At 39.4% G+C, this 24,456-nt stretch overlaps 1 protein-coding gene across 2 annotated transcripts in view; it reads right to left on the bottom strand.

The window, feature by feature from the left end:
• Positions 1-619: 619 nt before the first annotated feature.
• LOC147827397 (cytochrome P450 2J2-like) overlaps positions 620-24,456 on the bottom strand; it is a 61,001-nt gene continuing 37,164 nt past the window's right edge. Inside the window, exons 7-9 of one of the 2 annotated variants that reach the window (XM_087214660.1) lie at positions 17,732-17,919; positions 14,444-14,582; positions 620-1,739 (exon numbers count right to left, since the gene is read on the bottom strand). In XM_087214660.1, coding sequence (XP_087070786.1) covers positions 1,561-1,739; positions 14,444-14,582; positions 17,732-17,919 — 506 coding nt within the window. In that variant the 3' untranslated portion in view covers positions 620-1,560. The remainder of the gene's footprint in view (positions 1,740-14,443; positions 14,583-17,731; positions 17,920-24,456) is intronic. The other variant, XM_087214661.1, reaches the window with a different exon arrangement.

Below are 24,456 nucleotides of genomic sequence, written 5' to 3'. Positions count from 1 at the left end.
CTGGTCAGGTTGTCCCGTTCGGGGACAAAAAACAATTTCTCTAACTCTTTTGACTGTTTCTAGGTCAAATGTACCCTCTGGTGGCCAGCTTACCTTAAAAGTTGGCCATTCTGATCTGCAAAGGGTGATTAACTTTCTCTTTTTAATTTCTAAATTCAAATTATGCGCTCGCTGTCTAACTTCCCCGAAAAGACCTGTTAACAAGGAAAGGGGGGTAGTCACAGTCTGTCCCACCATCTCAGTCCAAGTCAACACAATAAACAAACAGACACAACAGAAAAGCAAAAAGCATGGGATGATGGCCTCACACCGTACTGCAGGAGCGACCCGCACCGTCCCCCTAGGAGTCCCACAGGCTCATACTCACGGGGCACTTCGCCCCCTCCAGAAAGATCCCGGAACGTCTTCCAGGATCCCGGGTCAGCGGCCCTCCCAGCGGGTCTGCCTAGACCTTTTGCCGATCTTCCCAGAAAATGGGACCCAGAATTTAGAGACACAGAAACACTCACCAGCCAGTCAACCCTCCGGTACGGGAATCCTGAGGGTCTTGGGGATCCCGGATGAGCCCTTAAAGGTTGTGCCCAGATCGCGAAGTCCCCAAAGACCACCAAGGAGCCATTTCCAATGTAAACACACGAGGGTCGTTTATTCAAGCTAGAGCAGGGGCACTCAACTGTCACCAACGCTGCAGATCAGGATTGAGAGCCACGAATTCCAAATCAGCAGGGTTTTTATTGTGGCTACCACAAGGTTTGGGGATGTTCCATTTAGCAGTTACATGATTGGTTGATATTTAGCAAGCATGGGGGGTTGAGGGGTGGCTACATGTAGAGTTTATGGAAAAAGGAACAATCAGGACATTGACAGAATGTTCTATAGATAATGGGCTTGGGAGCATCTGTTTTCTGGGCAGACAGAGGATTGAGTTAGGAGCTGTGTCTCTTTTTTTATCTGTTGTCCCACAGCAAGGACTTTTTATCATTAGTTTATGGGCACAAAGGAGACTAGGGGAATAGTTGACTTCAGTGAAGTGGAATTTATGTCAAGGCCACTTTACTGTCTTATATTTAAGATGGAGTCAAACTTTAAAATGGAGTTAGTTAGATCTCACACCACTTCTAACTCTTGTTGGTTATTTTGTAACAATTGCACCTGAAATATTGCCACAGCTCATATGCAAGTACATGTTTGCAAACAGAAGGCAAGTAGGAGGCACAGTGTGACTATAATGTTCTCATGTGCTTTATTGCTTACAAATCACTTAAATTCCATGATTCCATTATTTCCTTTGATTCTCACAAAGAACTAATTTAGAGAAGGAGTCTCCCTTCTCCTCTCATCTCCAGGATAAAAAGGTAAATCATTTAGGTCATAAATGATTTGCTCAGGATCAATTTTGAGGGAAATAGGAGAGATGATTGGGATCAAATTTCCTCTCAGCTCAATTCTTCGCATCTTTCCTCCCCCCATCCATTCTGTCCCCTCCCATCTGTATGGGCACCAGAGGCTTCAGAGACATGCCATTTCTTCTTTCTTTGCTTTCACTTTCCTTCTCCACCATCATGCCCTGGGGATAGCACAGATGCTGTAGCTCTCTGGGGACAGTGTAAGGCCCATCCTAACCTTCAGGCTCAGCTTTTTGTTCTCTGGGGGCTTGAAGGTAAATTTTTGCAGAAGGGAACTGAAGAAAAGAAACAGCTCAGCCCTGGCCAGCTGTTCTCCAAGGCATGCACGTTTTCCTGTGGAACAAAAACAAACAATTTATCTTTTCAGGTGGCATTTTTGCCTCTAGAAACTGGTCTTCTCAACTCCTTCCAGCAAAATCTGACTTTGTGCTTTGTATCCAGCCTCTTATTTTTGTCTGACAACAACTTGAATTCACCAAAGGACAGAAACTGGAAATCCAGGACCACAAGGTCAAATGCATTTAGAAGTTAGCTGTGGGGTGACGAAACAGAGTACAGAATAATGAAAGTGGGAGGCCTGGGCTGACTCAGAGAGTGGGTATCTAGTCTGAAACCTTTCCAAACTCATTTAATAAACAACCACAGAAGCAGTCAAGGAAACAATAACAAAATTATGTAATCTGTCTCAATACTGAAAAGAAAGCAACGAAGTATAAAAGAGTAAATTACAGAGCATGCTCCTAACATCTAAGTCACTTCCCTATGCCCATTACCCTCCTCCATTGTGGGGACCACCTGACGTGCATGGCCCTCCAGATGGAACTGCCTGTTCCTTCCTCTTTGAGTTGTGTGTCTTCACCAGGGCCTTTGCTTCCAATGTGAAGGCTGAGCAGGGTCCTCTCCTCCATAGCTCACACTGGACACCACCCTGGCCACATCCCAATTAATACCAGGCATTGGGAGAACTGAAGGCAAAGGGATAGAAACTCAGTGCTGAGGGTATTAGAGACCACCATGTGAGGCAGTCATGGAAAGAAGGCTGGAATGACAAACCTTGAGTACAGCGTAAATGAACTTTGTAACACCATAGGTCTCAAGATATTTGTCATGAGACTCTGAAAAACCACAGAAGCAATATGTGCACCCATGTTTATAGCAGCACACTTTGTAATAACTAAATCTTGGAAACAGCCCAAAAGCCCATCAACTGGTGAGTGAATAAAGATGATGTGGTTTTTCTATAAAATGGAGTACTACTCAGCCATAAAGATACATTTGAGACATTTATAGCTAAATGGATGCAAATTGAGGGCATACTCATAAGTGAAACAAAGAGGACACATGTGTGTAAATACTGAATCATTTCCTTGGTTTGAGAAACTGAAGGTGCAGCTGAGGACCAAATTGGATAACAGACATTGTGAAATAGGAAAACAATGTTTAAAGAGAAAGGGGAACTTGGGAAGATGGTCAGGGGAAAGGAAAGAAGTGAAAGAAGATTTGAAAGTAGGAAGAAAAAGATGGTAACAAAGTTTACGTACATAGGCCATGGAGGGGTGGAAGGGAGGGCAGGAGAATGGGAAAAAGAAGAATCAAGATATATCACATCCAGGCACAAATTCTCAGTGATGAATGTGATCGTAATGTAGGGATAGAGACAGATAGGCAGAGAGAGAGAAGGGACACCCCTCCTCCCTGCTGAAGGAGTTCAGATAGCTGGCAGAACAGGCTTAACCACCCCTGAAAAGAGGACAGTGTGAGGTTGCACCTCCTCTTCATGCTGTACCCTGCAAAGCTTGGTTTGCTAAGATCAAAAGGAAAAACCTTGGCCCTTCAAAGCCCCCAAAATGACCCTTCCCTGTTGTCCCTAGTAGTAAGCTAAGTTAATCATTAACCAATCAAGTAGAGGTGCCCTCAGCACAGAGGCAAGATAGTCCCCAACTACTATAAAACCAGCATCTTGAGCCCCCCTTCAATGGTGGCTCCGTTTCAGGCACCACTGCCTGTCTCTCTGAGAGAAGCCAGCTGTACTCTTGCATGCTTCTTGAATAGAAGTACAACTTTGTTTCTACATTTTTGATCTCTATCTGATTCTTCCACAACCTTCTGCATTGTCAGAGAGTCAGGCCTGGGACTTCGGGGACTCTCCACCTGTCTCCCCCCACGAAAATAAGGTATACCTAAATGTACCAATAAACTCAATAAATATTTTTTAAAGCCACAGAAGCAGAGTAACTTGCATGATATGAGATATTGTAACCAAGAATAAACCTAAATAACCCTTCTAACCTCATTCATTCTTAGTCAACTCACAGATCATTGACTTAGGAGGTCACACAGATGTACAATACATTAGTAGGTTCTCACTAGCTTTGCTGGAGAGGATACTTCTGCTGTGTGGGTTGGAAAAGTGGCCTAGGTTACTTCCCAGGAGCCTGAAGGTCACTCTTCCTGAGGGCAATTACCCTTCACTTTGCTTACAGATGTCTGATGGAGGACAAAAATGGGATAAAAGGATCTTGTGTTCATATTGCATCTGTCCCCTTTGCCGTCTTAACCCTTGTATCAAATGCTACTCACCTCTGCACAAAGACATGTTGATCATTTAAAAGTGTTTAGTTCAAGGGAGGAGCGTTGAGAATGGGGGCAATTAAAGTATATTATGTACATGTACAAATGCTACAATGAAACACATTTATCTGTATAACCAATACATGCTAATAAAATATAGGAAACTGTTTAGTCCAAGGTTTTCATAGAGTGTTTACTTGGCCTACTGCATGTGAGAGCTGGTATGTATTTTCCTTTTCTTTGGATTTTTCATCTTAACTGCTACTACCTTGGGCTTCTTCAGCAACATGAACAGCTCAAGGGGCTAATGTTCTTCAGCCCCATCCTAGGGATGTTTGGTGTGGATGATAGTGTCAAAAAATTCCACTGCCTCTGGGATGAGCTGACTGTGACCATCTGGTGGTCTAAGTCCATCACAAGAAGAAACACCAATTAGAACTGTGCCCCAGCCAAGGGACTTTTGGGACTTTAGTGCACCTGAGAACATCAATATAAACCTGCTGTTCTCTGTTCTGTGAGAGTTGGTCACTCCCTTAACCAACTGATGATTCTCTTCAGCCAAATCCCCACGTCAGCTGAGACCCCAAACTGCCTCCAATAAAGAAATGTCCATGCAGGAGTGTGTGCACTTGCAGTGTTTGGCCCAGCCTCTTTCACCATGTCTGGTTCAAAAGCTCACATCATCTAGCACCATCTCTGGTGACTCTGTCAGGATGATGTGTGAACACTGGACAGGACCTACTGCACCTGGACTTGCAGACACTGCCCCAGTGTGAACAACTGTGTGGCTGCCAGGATTCTCCTTTTCACAGAGAGGCTTCAGGGAGTTAGCATAACATAAAGTTTTTCTCCATCAATATTTTCTCTCTCTCTTTTGCTTCTTCTTGTATTAAACTAATTTTAGCATTAAAGGTTACCTGGAAACCTGGTATCCAGCCAGCTGTAGCTACAATGTAAACATCTGTGAATTAATTCATAGACCAAAGAAAAAAATGTACAAGAAGCAAATTAAAATCCAAATGGCCACAAATCTTATAACAGACAGGAAACTTAGCCTTAGACTATATGGAAAAGTCTCAATTTGTTTTATTTTGTCATAAATATAATTTGGAATCAATTCTTTTTTTAAAAATTGGTAAATAAACTTTGCTGTGTTATCTGCCTCATAGTTGGAATTTTAATATGAAACTACATAAAATTGGTTTGTGTCTCTATGGCAAGTAGCATAATATGACTTTTCAGATTTTTCTTTGATAAGGCAACACCTTGAAATGATCACTCTGCCTGTCTGATCTCGGTTTTCACAGTAATCCAGAAATAACTATTAAAATGAATACATAAAATAAACATAAATTGACAAATGTTTATAAGCAGACTCTTCATTTAAAGGTTTATATGGAAAAGCTCATCATTAAGTAAATTAGATTCTAAAACATCATTTGTTAAATATAAATTCAGGTAGTATTGACATGTAAAAATTCTATAGAAATGATAATGTATTTGGCTATATGAAATGTATTTTCATAAATTATTGATATAATTAAAAAGGGCAATTCAAGATTAGTTTCTTCTGACTTTAGTAATAAGTAAAGCCAATGTAGTTAAAATTCTGATTAATATGTATAACTCTATATACAAAATAATACAATGACATTAGGCTGTGTTTTGATAAAACCACAAAAAATATATAGTATTCACTGTATTTGATTTCTCTAAGTTTGGAAATGATGGTTTCTTAAAATATTGATCTGATTTTAGCAAAGTTTGCAAGAACTGACTCAGCAAAGATATATATTTTGTCAGCATAATTCTTATGATGACAACTACCTTCATAACCTAAGAAAACAGAGCCTTAGATATTGAGTTTGCTTAAATATCTATTTTTTTAGTCTTCTAAATGATGATCACTTTATAATTCTGGTTAAATCCAGTTTCTATTATTTAACAATGACACCGATAAATGGTATTGGCATTAATATTAATATTGTAAAGATCATAAAATTTACAAAAACTACCTGTCATAGTACAAAGTTATCAATCATGATTGTTATCTTCAAATGCCATTCAGTGACAGTGAACATTTTAGAGATGAGTGCCCAAAGTGTAACCCAAAACCCACTTATTTATTGAAAAGTGCCAACAGGGAAATTAACCTTGAATATTGAGGTTTTAGTTTACAAAACAACTCATACATTAATACCTTTTGTCTTAAAAAGAAAAACAAACAACATGCATGCTACCATTTTGCCACCACCGCCATAGAACATAAAAATAATTTAGTTGCCCTGTCAATTGCTAAGCTCCACTCAATAACTTAAGCATGACTATTCTTTTATTAGCTATACATTTAATTTTTCTCTAAAGCATTTGCAATCAGATTCAAGGAAAAGATTCTAACAAGTACTACAGACAAATTGTTTTTCCTTTAATTACTACATAAATTTATCTTATTCTTCTTGATTTTATAGGGTGTTTTTATTTTAAAAACTATAACTGTTATCTCTCAAATTTCTTCACAAATACCATTCATAGCAAAATGATCTTATCCATTGTTATAAAATCCATTGTTATAGCCACTACATATACAACAGATAAGATTAAATTTAACAATGGACTCCAGGTAAGCTTGGCCTAACTGCTGCTCCTTCCTTTTTATTGGTCCCATGTGGCTTAAACATTATGACCCTGACTCACAACTGTGAATCACTTCCACTCCAAGGAGGGACCACATCTCATCAATGATTGGAAGATCTATCCTCAATATGAGGGACATTAAAATAACCACAGGATGGTGGATGAATGACTTCTGTGGTGAGATTCTCACAAGGATGGTAGGAATAGCAGGAAAGGATAGAAGTTGTCAGAATCAAGATAGAATCACTTTCATTGGCCCTAATGAAATGTAAATAGAGCTAAGAAGTTATAAAGAAAGGGTTCTTATGCACAATTGCCTATAGAGAACTATTAGAATAGGCTCTAAAAAATCATAGGTTTTTGCTGAATCAATGTGAGTCTTGTCTAACAGACTTGTTATTAAAAAATCTAGATTATAATCATAAAATATTAACATATAAAAGCAATTTTATGAGCAGAGATAACAAAAGACAATTATTGGTACACAATTGTTAGTACTGAAAAAATAATCAAGGCTGGGACTTTTACTAACTCCTTTACCCTCAATGGCACTTTCAATGGCATGTCTCATGTTGCTGCTTCTAATCTTTGGCCAATGCTTGTTTAATCTCCTTGCTAAGTTTGTGTCTTTGAGGTGCCAATGACTTCAAGATGATGGTCACCAGAGAATGGAAGCCCTGTCACACTAAGAGCCAATGCTACTACCACTGTCCTCTTTAGATCAGACAGCAAGAATCCTTCCTAACCTGCAAGAACATAGAGACAGTGTCCCTGTGTGTTCTCACAGCAGTTATAGGGGAAGAGACCTTTGGCCTTGACCATTTAAGAATAAGGAGCATAAAGCTCTCAGGTAGGAATGAGACAGGGACAACCTTGCTGAGACTGGTTGAACAGAAGGCTGGGATGACAAAGTAAACCCTGGGTGCTGTGAACTATAAGACATTGGAGCATGGCATATTTGTTTCAATAGACCTGTCATAAGCCTGAGAAAATCACAGAAACAATGTTTCCATGACATGAGAAATGGTTACCAAAAAAAAGAGAGAAATAAAAGAAAACCCAAATAAATATTCAACCTCAATCAGTCTTAGAGAACACAAAAATCACTAATTTTGGAGGTTGCACTGCTGAACAATACACGATTAGCTTCCTGCTAGTTTTGCCTCAGAGCATCTCTGAAGTGTGGGTTTTGGTAACTGCTGCCTGATTTTCTTCCCTGGAACTGTCAGCTGCTTTAGCTGAGCACAATGACCCTGCATTGAACCTACAGACATCTGATTGGAGACTGAAATGGGATAAGAAGCTTGTCATCTCTGCATTCATATTGCTTGTAACCCTGGGCAGGTTCTACTTAGACATGTGCACATAGACATGTTTGTTATTTAAAAATACTTAGTCCAGACTAAATATAGGGTTGACTGGGCTACTGCCCATGGGAACAGGCATCTGCTTTCTTTTCTTTCTCTCTCCCCTCTTTGCTATGCCCTCCCTTGTGCTTTTTCAGCAGGCACAGGAGCCCAACACTTGAAGCACTTTATTCTCGGGACCAGTCTCACAAGGTCTGGATGTTTTGCATAGGAGGATAACTCAGGTAAAGAAAAATTCCACAGCTGCTAGGGGAAGCTGACTGCAACCATCTGGTGGTCCATGACTGTTAAAATGAATAAATAAATAAACAAATAAACAAAGAAATAAATAAATCAAATCTTTTGAAAACATTCCCCTAACCAGTGGTAATTTGTAAATTTTAGCTCACCACAAAAAATTAGTTAAAAAGGGCCACTTTCTTTGTTGCACAACTGTTAATTTATTTCTGCCAATTCATCTAAAGTGACGCCGCTCTGTCCCCATGAAGCTTTTCCTATGCAGTTGGGTGTCTATTTGCAATATGTGGCCCAGTCTCATTTCTACCGTCCCTTTGGTCAAAACCTCCTGTTGTCTGGTGCCCACCTTCTAGCCCTGTGACTGAGGCCAGCAACACAATCTTTAGCCTTTGTGAAAATGTGTAATGTGTTTGTGTTTATGATAAAAACCACCGTATATAATTTGGAGGATAGAGGGGCAATTCACATAAGCCCGTGATTTAACAATTTGTACAGAAAATGAAGTCTTTCAAAGTGTCACTCAGACAGAGCCAGGTGTGGTGTGGTGCTGCATCCCTGTAATCCCAGCTCTCTGGGATGCTGAGGCTGAAGATTGCAAGTTCAAGCCCAACCTTGGCAGCTCACTTAGTCAGTCCTTGTCTCAAAAATAGGTAAATGTCAAAGGGCTGAAGAACTCAGAAAAACTAGCTCAGTGCAACAGCCTTGGGTTCAATCCTTTGTGCTGCTTCCTCCCAAAAGTGACCCTTGGACAGTAATAAGCATTCTAGGAATTTGGTAGCTCACATTAAGTTAATGATATTCATTCTCAAAAACAGAAGTATGTGATTTAAAACATGACCTTGAATTAATGGCAGCCTAACTCCTTCAATTTTCTGCACATTTTAATACTTTGCTGTGATAGCTTTCACAGTATGCCTTTTATTTTGACTTTAGGGGGAGAGAAAACTTGAAAAAATCATAGAAAGAATTGGATTTTCCTGAGTTTTTTGAAAATAAATTACCTTTAGTACCCACAAAAAATTTAGAATGTATTTCCTACAAGGAAGGACGTTCTGTAACATTGCCAACAAAGTCAGCGAGAGTGTTGGTGTGTGACCACCATAGTAGCCCGAGATTCCATTCAGGTCTTGCCAGGTGCTCCTCTAACGCCCTTAGTATAAAGGGTCCAGGGCAATACCATGCACTGAGTGCAGCCGTCATGTCCCTTTAGTCTCCTAAACCTGCAATAATTCCTTATTCTTTATGCAGCTTTCTTGGCTTTGGAATTTTTAAGCATTATAGGGCAGTTATTTTGTAAATGTCTCTCATATTTCCTCATGAATCGAGTAAGCTGTGAGGGTCTGTAATTTTTGGTACAAATATGCTGGATTCTTCTCATTTCTTCTTACCAGACAGGAATGTGGATGAGTCTTATTATTGGTGATCATTTGATTAAGGTGGTATCTACCAAGGTCTCCCTGTAAAATTATTTCTTTTCTTTTGGAAAGAACATATTTTAAAGATATATGAATAAATTAATCCTCATTACACTTTCATTCACTAGTTTCTATTGCTTTTTTTGGCCAAAATAATTGTTAATGATTGCTACCAAATCATGATTTTAAAATTTTCTATTACCCTTTCCATATTTACTGCATTCTAATGCTTGTACCTTTCCACATTTCTTTAGTCATTCATGTATTGATATCTGCATAGATTCATGGATCCCTATCACCATCCAAAAGTTTGTAATCTCTTACTAATTATTGGGCTTTTTTTTTGGTACCAGGGATCGAACTCGGGTCCTTGTGCTTGTGAAGCAGGCAGCAAAACCATTGAGCTATATCTTTGGCCTGCTCGCTTACTTATTATTATTTGTTCATGCTCCAAATAGACCAGATTTTATCATTACATGCTCACTCAAGCTGGTCTTTCATGACTTTTGGCACAGCAATACTTTCCAGACATATCTTAGTTTCCCTTCCCTAGTCATGAAGTACACCATTATTTTTAAAATCCTCATTTCTTTTATTTTAAAATGATACATAGAAATACAGATCTGGGTAAGCATGCTCATTTCTCTCAGGGTGTTGCTGCCTATGTCATCTCAGTAGATAAACCTGAGATACACCTGTATCACTAATGTGAGTATTTGATCCACTGTGCATGTGTATGCCCACATTTATGTCTATATTCATTTCTGTATCTTTCTATCAAGCTATCCAAAAGCTCATATAGATGACCTCTGCTTCTCATCCCAAACCTGATCTGGGCTTCTGCTGCCACCTTCCCTGAGTGAGTGGCCTCTTTTTCCACTGGGCTATGATGGTCCACACCAATAACAGTCACCAAATTCATATGTGCTGTTTAATAGCCTTCATTCATCCTAAGTAATACATATTCACTAAACATGAAGGAAATGAGAAAAAAGAAATGTACAAAGAAGATAATGAAATATATTTTTAATCCTAAAACGCTGGTCAAACTATACGTAACAGTTTGACATATTTCCTCAAATCAGTGGTGATTTCCCTGTAGAATATAACAGGCAATATTTTATGCAGCTAATCCTATATGATGTTATTGTTACTTTGACTTTATCTGTGTCAATAAATATTTTTGGGGATTTGTTAATGTATGCTTGCTTCCAGTTTGTTCTCTCTGTTGCAGTTTGCTGAGGGAATAAAATTAGATTGTGTATGCAAAAGTGCTCAGTAAATCTGAATATAGCTGGTAACCATTGTTTTATTACTTTGTGCCTGTTGTTTTCCATTGCCATGTGCCTAACTCATGAATGTTCTGATCTTTATCTTGTACCCATCACATATAGTAGGATTAGCAACTTGTTAAAATGATACCAAATCAGTTGTCTCAAGATTCTGTTAGAGCAATCCATATATTATGTCAAAAGTAGGCTTGCAGAGTCAAGAACCAGGTTTAAAAAACTAGCTACATCTGTGGCCACTTGGTGACTGGGATTAAACCATTACCAAGGAGAACTCTTTCTCCCGTGTTGAAGATCTCTCTGTCCAACCAGTGTGCTATGACTAGCAAACACCCTAATAGATGGCATTTATTCATTAGTTTTCAAAATGATGAAAGGAAGGACTATTCCACTGCAAAGCTTTGACCTGGGATAGCAGATATTTGTACCTCTCCCCATCATTAACCAACCAGATCAATTACGTGTATAGTAAAGTTGTCTTCCTAACCCAGTTGTCTATGATCCAGTGATTTCCTTTTGACCTGAGAAACTAGACTCCTATCATGCAGCTGCCTGTTTCTTTTTATGGTTCAGAGGAGGGGACTTCCGTGAGGACAAGAACATCTGAATGTGCAGAAACAGCTGTGAACCTGCTAACCATGGAAAGCAACAACCCTACACCTAGGCAGCTTTTCCAAGAAGAGAAATTGATGTCTGCACCATTTTCTTCCTGAGCAGGAATTCTAGAAAAAACATGAGGAAAAGGAACAATATGCCAAAGATAGAAATGTGCTAGAAAAACCAGATGTATTTTGTTAACCTACTGATTGTTTTCATGTTTTTGTCTCTCCAGTTTTACTGTGTCACATTCTGTCAACATCTTTGGTGAGAACCCAAGGAAAATCTCTTGTGCTCTCTAAATTTTATTCTTCTCAATCAGAGTGAGAAATAGTGAGGAAAAAAATCTCCAATTTTCCCCTTTCCTTGGCTGCACCATGATTGCAAAGTGACTTCCTTCTTATTCTACTCAACAATTGTAGTAATTAATTCCCTTTCCTCTTGAATTGGGCCTGGTCTTACAGCTTACATTGGTCATCAGAAAGAAGGGGGAGTCCTTTGACGCTGCATCCCAGCCTGGACCTTAAGGCCCCTATGTGCTTTTGTTTTCCCTTCAGTTGGCTTGCTGGAGGATGAGAAAGACTGAGGAAAGTACACCACTGTCTCAGCAGAGGTTGTCTTAGATCAGTCTGTAGCCAGCTGACCTCCTCACCATGCAAGAGAACCTGGTCAGGGTCAGCAGAGCCACACAGCTGACACGCACAGCGTAAGCAAAAACAAACACTCACTGCTTTAACTCACAGAGGTTTTGAACTGTCTGTTACAAAGCAATATTCTAAAAGATACATATGGTATGAACTCAATGAATTTTAAACTGAACACTCTTTAAAATGGAAAGATATATTGCTTTCTATTCATTGTGTTGTAAGCCCTAGAATAGAAGTACAAAAATTTGAGTCTTTAGCCCTGTTCTGCTTTTTCTTAGGGCACATGATTTTGGAGATGACACTATTCTTTCATTTTTTAGTTTGATTACACTACAAAAGAAGATACAATCCATTTCCTCTCTAATTATTAGTTACTAGGTATCTATAAGGATTGCATGTGGTAAGTTGTTTGCAAAGTCTGTATTCTAGAGAGTGTAATACAATTCTCAATTACAAAGCAGCAATGTGTCATTACATGTCCTTTTCATACTATAGCAAATTTAGATAGGAGACATTTTTAAACAGGGTGAAACATGAAGCAGCTATGCAGAAGAGGCACTTGAAATATGAAGAAATGACATGCAGGTGCACACCACAAGGTTCAGAGGATCCTTTCTTCTTTTAAAGGCATGGACTTTAAATAAGATTCCTGTCAGCAGAGCTGCAACAATGATTAGGTGAAGCACTTTTGTGGAATGAGCAAAGGGCGATATCCCTACTGCATCAGCTTCTCATAGATCTGATGCTACAGCCATGAACAAGAATCATTATAATAATTGAAATGTGAACCTGAAACAGCGCGGTAAGAGAAAACATGAAAATACTATACACAGGAAGCCTGGGAGGTATTCCTACATCCATCCAGTGCCATGCAGCAGGGAGAACATACATGGACTTTGGAACCCCACCACCTTGGGGGCAAATTCCACCTCATCCCATATGAGCCTCAGTGTCACCAGCAATAAAATGCTGCTGCTTCAAAAAGCCAATCTTGATTTCACTATAAGTTAATTATAAGCAAATTCCATGCCTTCCACAGGATGGTTTGTGGGAAACACTATGTTGTTTTCAGAAAACATGGTGAGGAAGGCACAAATTTTAGGTTTTGATCAAACTGATGGACACTGACTCTATCTGACCCTCAGGAATATTAGGACTATAATTCATATGTTTGTTTGGGCCTCACTTCATTATCTCCTGAGTGATGATGGTAATTTGAACCTTGGGAGGTTACACTAGGGCACTGGTAGACCATCTGTAACATGCTTGTTAATTGTATTCCTTTTAAGACAAAGGATGTTAAGGTATGAGTTGCTTTTCCTAAACTAAAATCTCATTATTCAGGTTTAATTGCAATAAATAAGTGGGTTTTGGGTTTCTGCTTAGTCACTTGTATCTAAAAGGTTCACTATGACTGCACTAGGGCATTTGTTCCATGACACAGATGTTCTTTTGTTCTCTATTTAATTCATGTTTATATCCTCAGGACTGAGTGACACAAAATACAGGTTTGCTAAATGTGTAATTTAAAAATTTATGATATCATTTTGAATATATATCCAACATTTACAACAAAATGGTTGAAATGTAAGATGAATTGCTACTGATTTTATGATGTTAGGTGTTTTAAAAAGCCATTTCAATATACGCTGAAAATAAAGGAGAAAGGGATTTCACTGAATCAGCCTTTCAACAGTTCATGTTGCATAAAATATATATTTACTAAATGGAGTTTTAAAAAGTAATGAAAATTTATAGAAGCAAAAAGAAGTCTTTAAGAATTTCATATAAAGCATAACCCAATCTAGTTGAGTGGTGGTATTCAAGTCACACTCTAATGCCCGTGAGGTAAGTAGAGAGCTGCTGTTCCTTGCTACCTCCCAAACTCCATATTTAAATATCATCACTATTTTGGTGTGAGCTAAATTTGTGAACTTGAGAAGAAACTGTGACAAACTCTCTATGAAGTTGGAAGATCTCCAACCTTCTTTGTGGGCAAGAGTCAGGGTATGAGTTTCTCTCCCCTGTCTCTATTACTGTGGAGAACTGATCTTAGAAAATATGAAAACTCCATCACAGGAAAGGGAATGACTGGGTTTCAGGTAGGATCTGAACCAATGTGGAATCCAGGGACTGCTGGGCTGCAGCCAACAGCAACATGGAGTCCTGCTGGGCTGGGCCAAGTGGAAGAATCTTATTCAAAGACAAGGACTAGAGAGAAGAGAAGGAAGACTGGAGGGAGGGACTCTTGTGATCTGACTTCTTATCCTCACAACTCACCCAGTGAGAAAGGTAGAAAGGATTCCCTCTTCTTAAACTGTCCATTCTTCAGAAAATGCTCTGGGTTGAATGTGTCTGGAGTTGCCCACTCTGTGGGGTCCCTGTGCAGTGCAGTCAAATTGGTCAGGATCATGGTCCCCTAGAAAAGGCAGCAGATAGTCAGGGGAGGCTTGAGCCATGCAACACACTCAGGCTCGGGGACAGAGTCCTGGGCTCCCTGGGTGGAGCCTTCTGTGGGTCTCAGCTCCTGCACCCTGCCAATCCCACCATTCCTTGAGCTCAGTCTCCAGCATCCTGTGCTTTTTCACAGGGCCACTCAGGAGGACAGATTGGCTTTGCCTGCAGGGAATGTTTCAGGGAGTTTAGACTATTTCTGAGTGTTGAATGGGTGTATTCTGCAGAGAGATGTCAGTGTATGATTAGGATGGGACATGTAGGTACTGAGGAGAGAGCAATGTGACAGCCAGGCAGCACACACAGTGACCAAACCACCCAGCTCCTCAGTGATGTGACGACCACACCAACTCTGCAAAGGGAAAGACATCACCTTCTCAAGTGAGTCTTCATTCTTTTCCCTCCAGTATCAACTGCTCTCCCCACTCACAGCAGGGTTAGTAACACTAACAGGTAGCCAGGGCCAGGAACCTCTGTTCCTCCAGCACAGGACCAGAAATCCTGGAGGCAAGAGAGTGAGCCTTTCCCTCATGCTTCCTCATAGGCCCCACCAGTGAAGCTGGTTAATTTAACTCTCAGTTCATTCTGTCACTTCCATTCCCTGTCCAAAACAGGCTCCTCTTTGGGTCTGTTGCCTGTTCACCCAGGCTCCTGTAATGCCTCCTTACTATTCTCCTGCCACCCTTTCAATCTGCACCATATCCAGAGAGCTCAGTGTGCTTTGAACATGACTTAATCATGTTACATAGCCCATGTACTCAAATACAAAGCTTGATATCCTTGAATGCTTCCTGACACTTTCAGGTCACAAACCCATCCTCTGATTCAACAGGACCCTCCCTTCTGTTTTTCCTGGTGTCTTAGTTACTATTCTTATTGCTGAGAGAAAACACCTGACAACCAAAGTTAAAGAGAAAAGATTTACTGTAACTCATGGCTTGTAGAGGTTTCAGTCCATAATTGAGTGGTTTCAAGGCAGGGTGGCATGGCAGAGGGGGGTCACAGAGTGGGCAAAAGACAGCAGAACACAAACAGCAGCAAGTAATTGCAGCATCCCTCTTTATGTCCCTTATATTCCATCCAGACTGCTATCCCTTAGGCTGGGTAGCACTCACATTCAGGCTGGGGCAGCCTCAATACCAGCACCACAGATGCTAGTCCCAGCCACCTCCAAAAAACCACACCTATGCCCCCATGAGCCTTTTGGGGGAACATCTAGACAAAAGCAGAAACACCAGTGCTCCCACTAAGGTGGACTTTCTAACAGCCCATGTTCCCATGTTGTTTATCTCATGAAGATTCTTTGGTTTAACTTTCCATAAACTAACTTCTTGACCTTCTTTAATTGTTGGTTCCAAACTCACTTTCTTCAAAAGCCTCTCCTCCTCATGTCATCTGGCTCCTATTTGTCACTCTAGCTGGAGGATTCTGAGAGCATCTTTGTAGAACCAGTGAGAGTTTCCTTTGGCCACTTATGATTTCTAACAAGGTGCTTCCATCCTTATATTGCTCAGTGTTGTTTTTCAGACCCAAATGTTTTACATATTTAGTGCATATTTGTTGGGTTTCTAAAAAGTAATAATCGCTATTTTGAGTATGAAGCTTTGTATGTAAGATCATATTTACCTCCATGCAAACCCCGAGGTGAGTTTAAGTGCTTTTTTCCAATGAAGAAATTGAAGCCTCAAGGTTTCTCAATGCACTCAGAGCCACAGAGGGGGAAGACATAGAGCTATTTCTTAAACAAGGTCTGTCTTAAGTCAAAGACACAGCTCCTACCTAGGTGCAATTAGATTTCTTAGTGTCAAGGATGGTTATCAAACCTGATGCTAAAAATTAGTGGTAAAAGCAGTTTAGTGAGACGGCCTGGTGCTCTGGAGGTTGATGAATGGTTTGAAAAATACAAAGAGCACCTGGTGTGTTCACACCTCAGCCACACCCAGGAGATGCTCAGTTAAAAAGGAAGGACTTCCTGGCTCTGCAGTGACACTACCTGGCAGTGTTCAGTGGAACAGCTTTCGGGCTTCTCCACTGGAGAGTGTCCCTGAGTGAAGCCCATTCAGAGGGACTTAGACAAACTAGCACAGATCCACACAGGTGAGCAGGTGGGCCAGAGCACAAGGGAGACACCTAAATATGGTTTGTGCATGGAAGATGCCAGGGACACAGAAGAGCTGACTGTGGAGATCTTAAGAGCCCATAGCAGGAGATGTCTTCTGTTGGTGAAAATGGGAAACTTAACAGGGGCAAATGGAGAAAGACTGAGGGGAGATTATTTCCCAGTCGAATGAAAGCAAGTCCTGAGAGGGAGCATTATCTAGTGAAAATAATCAGCATACAGCTGGTTCTGGATTTCAACCATTGTCATTTTGTAATTGAGTGATTGACAAAATAATTTTTTCTGAGTCTCTCCTTAATCTATGAAGTGGAAATAAAATTTACTCTGAGAACTAAGACATTCTGAAATAGGCTAATAGTCCAATACACATAATTGTTGCTTAATACATGTTTTTCCTTTGTCCCCCTTTATAGTAGTCAATATTGCACAGCTAGAAGTGGCTACCTTTCTTAGTCATATTTGTCCACCACAGGGCTATAAGTAAATTTGAGGTAATGCAAAATGGGAATATTATGTTAGAAACAGAAGTGTTAGCATGACTGGAGAGCTGAGTGTCTCAAATGTCCTTTCATATTTAACATTCTACGAGTACAGGATTTTGTGATAGATTTTTCAAATGATATCTGTTAGGTTAAAGAAGCCTGGTCAGAGGAGGTGGGTGACTGGGGGCATGACCTGCATGGGTGTGTCTCCCTCTCTCCTCCCTTGATTTCTCCTTGTTTCCTACCATACCATGAGCTGCATCCCCTGTACCGTGTACCTCTGCCATGCCACCCTGCTTTGGCATGCCACCTAACCATGGATTGAAACATCTACAAATTGTGAGCCAAAATAAACCTTTCTCCTCTAATTTGCAGATGTCATGCATTACGACAATAAAGGATGGCATATCACTGCTCATGTAAGTGATTCCTTAGGACTGGAACACATTTGATAATTTTCTAGGATGAAGTCTAAGACAGGCTTGAAGGCAAAGGCTCAGAGTATCTATTTACCTTTGGCAGGTGGTATTCATCCAAAGCTGTATCAACACTCACTTCCCTGGGAACATTCAGAGGAACGATGTTGCCCATTCTCTGCACCTCATGGATGACAGCGTTGGTATAGGGCATGGACTCTCGGTTGACCAAGCTCGGCTGCTGCCCCTGGCCAACCACTGTGTCAATCTCAGCATGTACTTTTTCTAGAAGAGAATGGGGGTTCAATTATTTCTTAAAATTATAAGATTTATTTATATAGATATGGGAATGTACTATTAGAGATTACCTGTTTGATTTTAGCTATCATCCATCTGAAAATCAACTAAAAGGACCTTCCCCTTTTTAGGGCATATTTAGGAAATTGCAAGTATTCAAAATTTCCCGAGCCTGTGTGGCCTAAGGAACTGAATATCCACGATGAGCATAGCTAAGTTCATAGTGGGGTCATGTCTTATTGAGGCTGCTATAATAAAGTTCCCTTCAGGGACTGGCTTGCAAACGATGGCATTTTATTCCCAGTTCTGGATCCTGGAGAATCCAAGATCAAATTCCCAACAATCTTGGTGCTTGGGAGGACCACAGTCTCATTCATATTCTGCACCTTCTTGCTGTGTGCGGACAGTGCCAAGAAGCAATGCGGCTCTCTGAAACCTTTTTTTTTTTTTTCATTTAGTAACTAGTCCCACTCAGGAGAGCTAATCACATCAAAGACCTCCACTTCCCAATAAGATCACATTGCTATTTAGGTGTCAACACACGGATTTCATAGAGAGGACACAAACTATCAGACACAGAAGATCTATGGACTCTAACTTCTTAAGGAAATATGTGAGTTGAAGGTGGATAGGAAACTCTTGCTCTACAATGGTGTTGCTGCAGATTACTGAAGGCCTTTCAGGCTCAATTTTCCTGTTATTAATGAGGATAAATATGCCTTCATTTTAGGGATTCTTTGAGAATTTATATGCATTGATTTAGGTGAGGATCCAAAACAATGATAGAAACCACTACTTGCCACCCAATATGTTTTCTTCTTTTTATTTTTATTTTACTTTATTTTCATTTTTATTTTTTGGTACCAGGGATGAACTCGGGTCCTTGAACTTGTGCAGGAGGCAGCAAAACCACTGAGCTAAATCCCCAGCCCATTTTCTTCTTTTTATACACCAATAGGGATTTCAACTGAATACTGGGTTTTCCAGTTGAAAACTACATTTTGCAGATTCTCTTTTGACTAAGTGTGGCCATGTCACTAAGTTCCGGTGAACGGAATGTAAGCAGAAGAGATGTTTCATTGTTGGAACAAGCCCTACATAGGAAAAGTGTTTACTGCCTTTTCCTTCATCCCTTCTTAATGTGGAGAGGCATTCTTCCTGCTGAGAGTATTAGAGAGTGAGAAGAAAGGCCTCATTCTAGATACAACAGAACAACACTGGAAAGGTCATTGGAACCCTACAGGCTTTATAAAGCCTTCAGTTCTTTCCCTCCAGAGAGAAATAAACAGGTAACATTTGTTTACTGTCCATTTTCTAGAAGGAATATTAATTGAAGTACCATACTTTTAATTGGGTAAATATACACACCATAAAATGTACCACATAGATCATTTTAACTTAGGGTTAATTGATTTTCAATATGTTCTCATTGCTGTGCAGTCTCTGAAATTTTTCATATTGCAAAACTGAAACTCTGTATTCATAAAAGAAGCCTCACTTCCTCCTTTCCCAATGCATGGATACCACGATTCTCCATTTGTTCACAGTGAACTTGACAACTCTAATACATCATATAAGTGTAATCATACAGCATTTATGCTATTGTGTCTGGTTTATTAACAATACACTTGTTATAGCATACTTCAGAATTTTATTCCTTTTTAAAGTTGAGTAGGATTCCATTTCATGTATATTCCACATATTGTTTCCTCCTTGATGGTTGATAATCACTTAGGTTACTTCCACTTGTTAGCTACTGAATATTGTGCTGCTATGAACATAGGTGTAAACTTCTATAATTTTAGTTCATTCTTATTTTGGATCCTCTATTCCAGAAGCCCAGTTTCCATCTGTGATCATTATTGTGATAGATCAACTTGACTTGAGTAGGAACCACCTGGCCAATTAATAAAGTGCACTTCTAGGTGTGTGCATGCATGGCTGACACATAGGCCAGCAAACTCAGCCAGAGGGGACAACCCATCCTGGATAGATAAAAAAGAGGGTGAGAAAAAACAAGTGTTTCCATTTTGGGACAGCTCAAGCCTCGGCTATTGCCTTTGGAAATCATTCTCCAGTGCCTTCAGCCTTCGAATGCAGACTTACATTGGTAACACTGTAGTAGGATTCTTTGACTTTGACTGGCTTTGCACCCTTGATCCCTCTTGTTCTGAGGCTTCCAACTTCTTGGCTGGAACAGATACTGGTTCTTCTGAATTTCCCAGCTTCCAGTGGATCATTTTCAGTTCTTCCATATCTCACCCTGTACGCTCACCTAATTAATCTCTTGCATAATCATGCATAAATTCATATTGATTCTGTTCCTCTTGAGAACCCTAATGCAACATCCTAACTTGGAAACTTTAAACTTTTTAAAAAATGTACTCCTGTGATAGAAATGCACTTTACATCATGATTTAAGATACATATACATAAATAAAGACATATAAAGCAAGAATTTTTTATCAATATATGGAACAGATAGTACAAAAAAAGTTATCAATGTAAGCTCCCAGCACAGAGCAGGAGGCTTCCACCTCACTGTGCCACTGCTCCAAGTGCAGAGTAGGAGGCTTCTGGGTTGTTGTTTCATGGTTCCCAGCAGAGAAGTCCCCCAACCCCTGTTGAAATGTGAAGACACATAAACAAGCCTCAAAACCAGACTTCCAGTTGATCTACAGCAACTCCAAAGGGAAACAAGATGGAACAATCTGATACTCAACCACCTGGACTCCCTTAACTGGTGACTAATGAGGATCTAGAAAAAATGAAATCAGAAATAATTTCTCACACAACAGCAGAGATTGAGCCCATAGTGTAAGACATGAATAAATCTAGAGAGGATACAGATGAAAAATAGAGGAGCTGAGGTACATGATGGAATCCCAATATAGGAAACAAATGGAATCCATAAAAGTGATGCAAACAGATTTCTAGGAGACTGAAAACTCCATTGAAAGTCTGCGGAGCAGAATGAGCAAATGTGAGGACAGAATTTCAGATACAGAAGATAAGATTGCAATTAGTGACCAGGAGAATAAAAATTTCTTTAAAATTGTAAGGGATGATGAGAAATCAACCCAGCAGCTGCTACACGATGCAAAGAAGAATAACATAAGACTGATCAGAGTCAATGAAGAAACAGGAAAGAGTGCAAATGACATAAAAACTGTTCATAGAAGTGATGTCAGAAAACATCCCAAGCAAGGGAAAAGAATTTGAGAAAGAGATAAGTAAGGCATATAGGACACCAACTAGCCATGATTAAAAAAAAAAAAAAACCCTGCACATAGGCATATAATTGTTAAGATTTCAGAAATCCAATAGGAGAACAAAGTTCTAGAAGCAGTCAGAGGAAAGAAACACATCACATACAAGGGAAAGCCAATCAGTGTCACAGCAGAGTTCTCAATGCAAACCCTCAAGGCAAGAAGAGCTTGGAGTGACATATTTCAACCCCTAAGGGAAAACAGACTCCAACCCAGATTGATGCACCCTGCAAAATTATCTTTCAAATTTGATGGAGAAATAAGATACTTTCATGACAAATAGTACCTTAAGAATTTCATGGATACCAAAGCAGCACTCCCAAAATTTACCCATTATTCTAGGAAAAGACAATGAGGATTACAGCCCCAGGAAGACCAGCAGAATGAATCCATTGGGTGCATCAAGAAATTAAATGCAAAGGGGGAGAATCCAACAGAAAGAAAAAGTCATGACAATGACATGTCAATACATGTCAGTTATAACCATCAATGTTAATGGTCTCAATTCACCATTCAAAAGAAATAGACTGATAGAACTAGTCAAGAAGCAAGATCCAACAATATCCTGCATAGAAGAAACACATTTAATTCAAAAAGAAACTCATAGACTGAAAGTTAAAGGCTGGAAAATAATACTCCATTGGACAGGATCCCCCCAAAAAGCAGGAGTAGCTATTCTCTTTGCAGACCAGGTGGATTTCAAACCAACACTGATTAAGAAAGACAAAGAAGGATACTATGTCCTTGTAAAGGGAACAATCCAATAGGAAGAGATGACAACCATAAATATCTATGCACCAAACACTAGTGTGCCTAACTATATTAAACAAATACTAATGGACATGAAAAATCATATAATCAATAATACAATAGTAGTGGGTGACCTCAATACCCCACTGTCACAAACAGATCAACTAGACCGAAAAAAGCAATGAAATACTAGAACTCAATCAAACTCTAGAACAAATGAACTTAACAGATGTTTACAGAGTGTTCCACCCCACAACATCAGAATACACATTCTTTTCAGCTGCACACAGATTGTTCTCCAAAATGGACCACATTCTCATTTACAGAACATGTTGAGGTAAGTGCAAAGGAATTGAAGTTATGTCCTATATATTATCAGACCATAGTGGGCTGAAATTGGAGATTCATAGCAAAACAAATTGCAAAAGTTTCATAAACACATGGAAATTGAACAACATACTTCTGAATAACCAATGGGTCATAGAGGAAATTAAAGAAGAAATCAGACAGTTCCTTCAATTAAATGAAAATGACAATACAACACATCGGAATCTATGGGACACAATGAAAGCAGTCTTATGAAGGAAATTCATAGAAGTGAATTCTCATGTTAGGAAAACAGAGCAAGCCCAATTAAACAACCTATGCCAATCGCTTCTCGGCCTTTTGGATAAGATCAAGTGTAAACAACCTATGCCGTACCTCAAGCTTCTAGAAAAAGAATCGCAGGACAAACCCAAAGCTTATACAAGGGAGGAAATTTTAAAGATCAGAGCAGAAATCAATGCAATGGAGACTAAGAGAATGATACAAAAAAACCAATGAAGCCAAGAGTAAGTTCTTCAAAACAATAAACAAAATTGACAAACCCTTAGCCAACTTTATCAGAAAAAGGAAAGAAAAGGCCCAAATCCATGCAATTAGGAATGAAAAGGATGAAATTACAATGAACCCAGCAGAAATCCAGAGGATCACTAATACCTACTTTGAGAACCTATGTGCCAAAGAGATGGAAAGCACAGAAGAAATGGACCAATTGCTAGATACCTATGAATTAACAAAGTTGAACAAAGAAGACCTAAATATTCTAAATGACCCAATATCAATCAATGAAATTGAAAATGCAATTAAAAACTTACCAACTAAGAAAATCCCAGGTCCTGATGGCTTCACTGCTGAATTCTATAAGACATTTAGAGAGGAACTACTGCCACTAATGTTTAAACTCTTCAATGAAATTGAAAGGGAAGCAATACTCATGAATTATTTCCTGGAAACAAGCATTACCTTGATCCCCAAAGCAGAGAAAGGCCCAACCGAAAAAGAATACTATGGGACAATCTCACTAAGGAACATAGATGCAAAAATCCTTAATAAGATACTGGCAAATAGAATACAGAAGATCATCAAGAAGATCATTCACCCTGAGCAAGTAGGATACATTGCAGGGATGCAGGGATGATTCAACGTATGCAAATCAGTAAATGTAATGCACTATATCAATAGAGCCAAGGACAAAAAGCATATGATTATCTCAATAGATGCAGAAAAAGCATTTGACTAAATTCAACATGCATTTGTGATAAAAAAAAAACCTACAAAAAATTGGAATAGACAGTCTTTACCTCAATCTCATAAAAGCCATCTATGAAAAACCAACAGCCAATAACGCACTAAATGATCAAAAAATTGAAATGCTTCACACTAAAATGAGGAACAAAACAAGGATGTCCAGTATCAGCACTCCTGTTCAATATAGTTTTGGAAACATTAGCCATAGCAATTAGAGAAGAGAAAGAAATAAAAGGAATAAAGATAGGAAATGAAGTCAAATTGTCATTATTTGCAGATGACATGATGCTTTATAGAGAAGATCCCAAGAACTCCACCAAAAGACTTCTAGACTTAATAACCAAATTCAGTAAAGCAGCTGGATACAAGATCAATAAACAAAAGAAAATAGCTTTCCTCCCCACAAACAACAGACTCACTGAGAGAGAAATAGGGCAAAAAATTCCTTTCACAATAGCCTCCAAAATACTGAAATACCTAGCAATTAACCTAACCAAAGACATCAAAGACCACTTCTCTGAAAACTATAGCACTCTGAAAAAAGATATTGAAGATGATATCAGAAAATTGACATCCTTTGCTCCTGGTTAGGAAGGATCAACATAGTGAAAATGGCCATACTTCCAAAACTGCTACATAGATTTAATGAAATCCCAGCAGCATACTTCATGGACCTTGAGAAAACAATCTGAAAATTTATTTGGCACAAGAAGAGACCCAGAATAGCAAAAGCAATTCTAAGTAACAGAGATACGGCAGGGGTATTACCACCCCCAATTTGAAACTCTACTACAAAGCTACTGTAATTTAAAAAAGCATGGTATTGGCAAAGAAAGAGACCTTCGGACCAGTGGAACAGATCAGAAGATGCAGAAACAACTCCAGACACACTCAGCCACCTCATCTTTGACAAAGGAGCCAAACACCCTCACTG

The sequence above is a fragment of the Heterocephalus glaber genome, unplaced genomic scaffold (assembly GCF_053883595.1).
Source record: "Heterocephalus glaber isolate CG9 unplaced genomic scaffold, H.glaber_assembly_v1.0 deba00001447, whole genome shotgun sequence".
NCBI classification, from domain to species: Eukaryota; Metazoa; Chordata; class Mammalia; order Rodentia; family Bathyergidae; genus Heterocephalus; species Heterocephalus glaber.
Note: the sequence above shows the minus strand (reverse complement) of the source record. Positions and strands in the feature narration are given on the sequence as shown.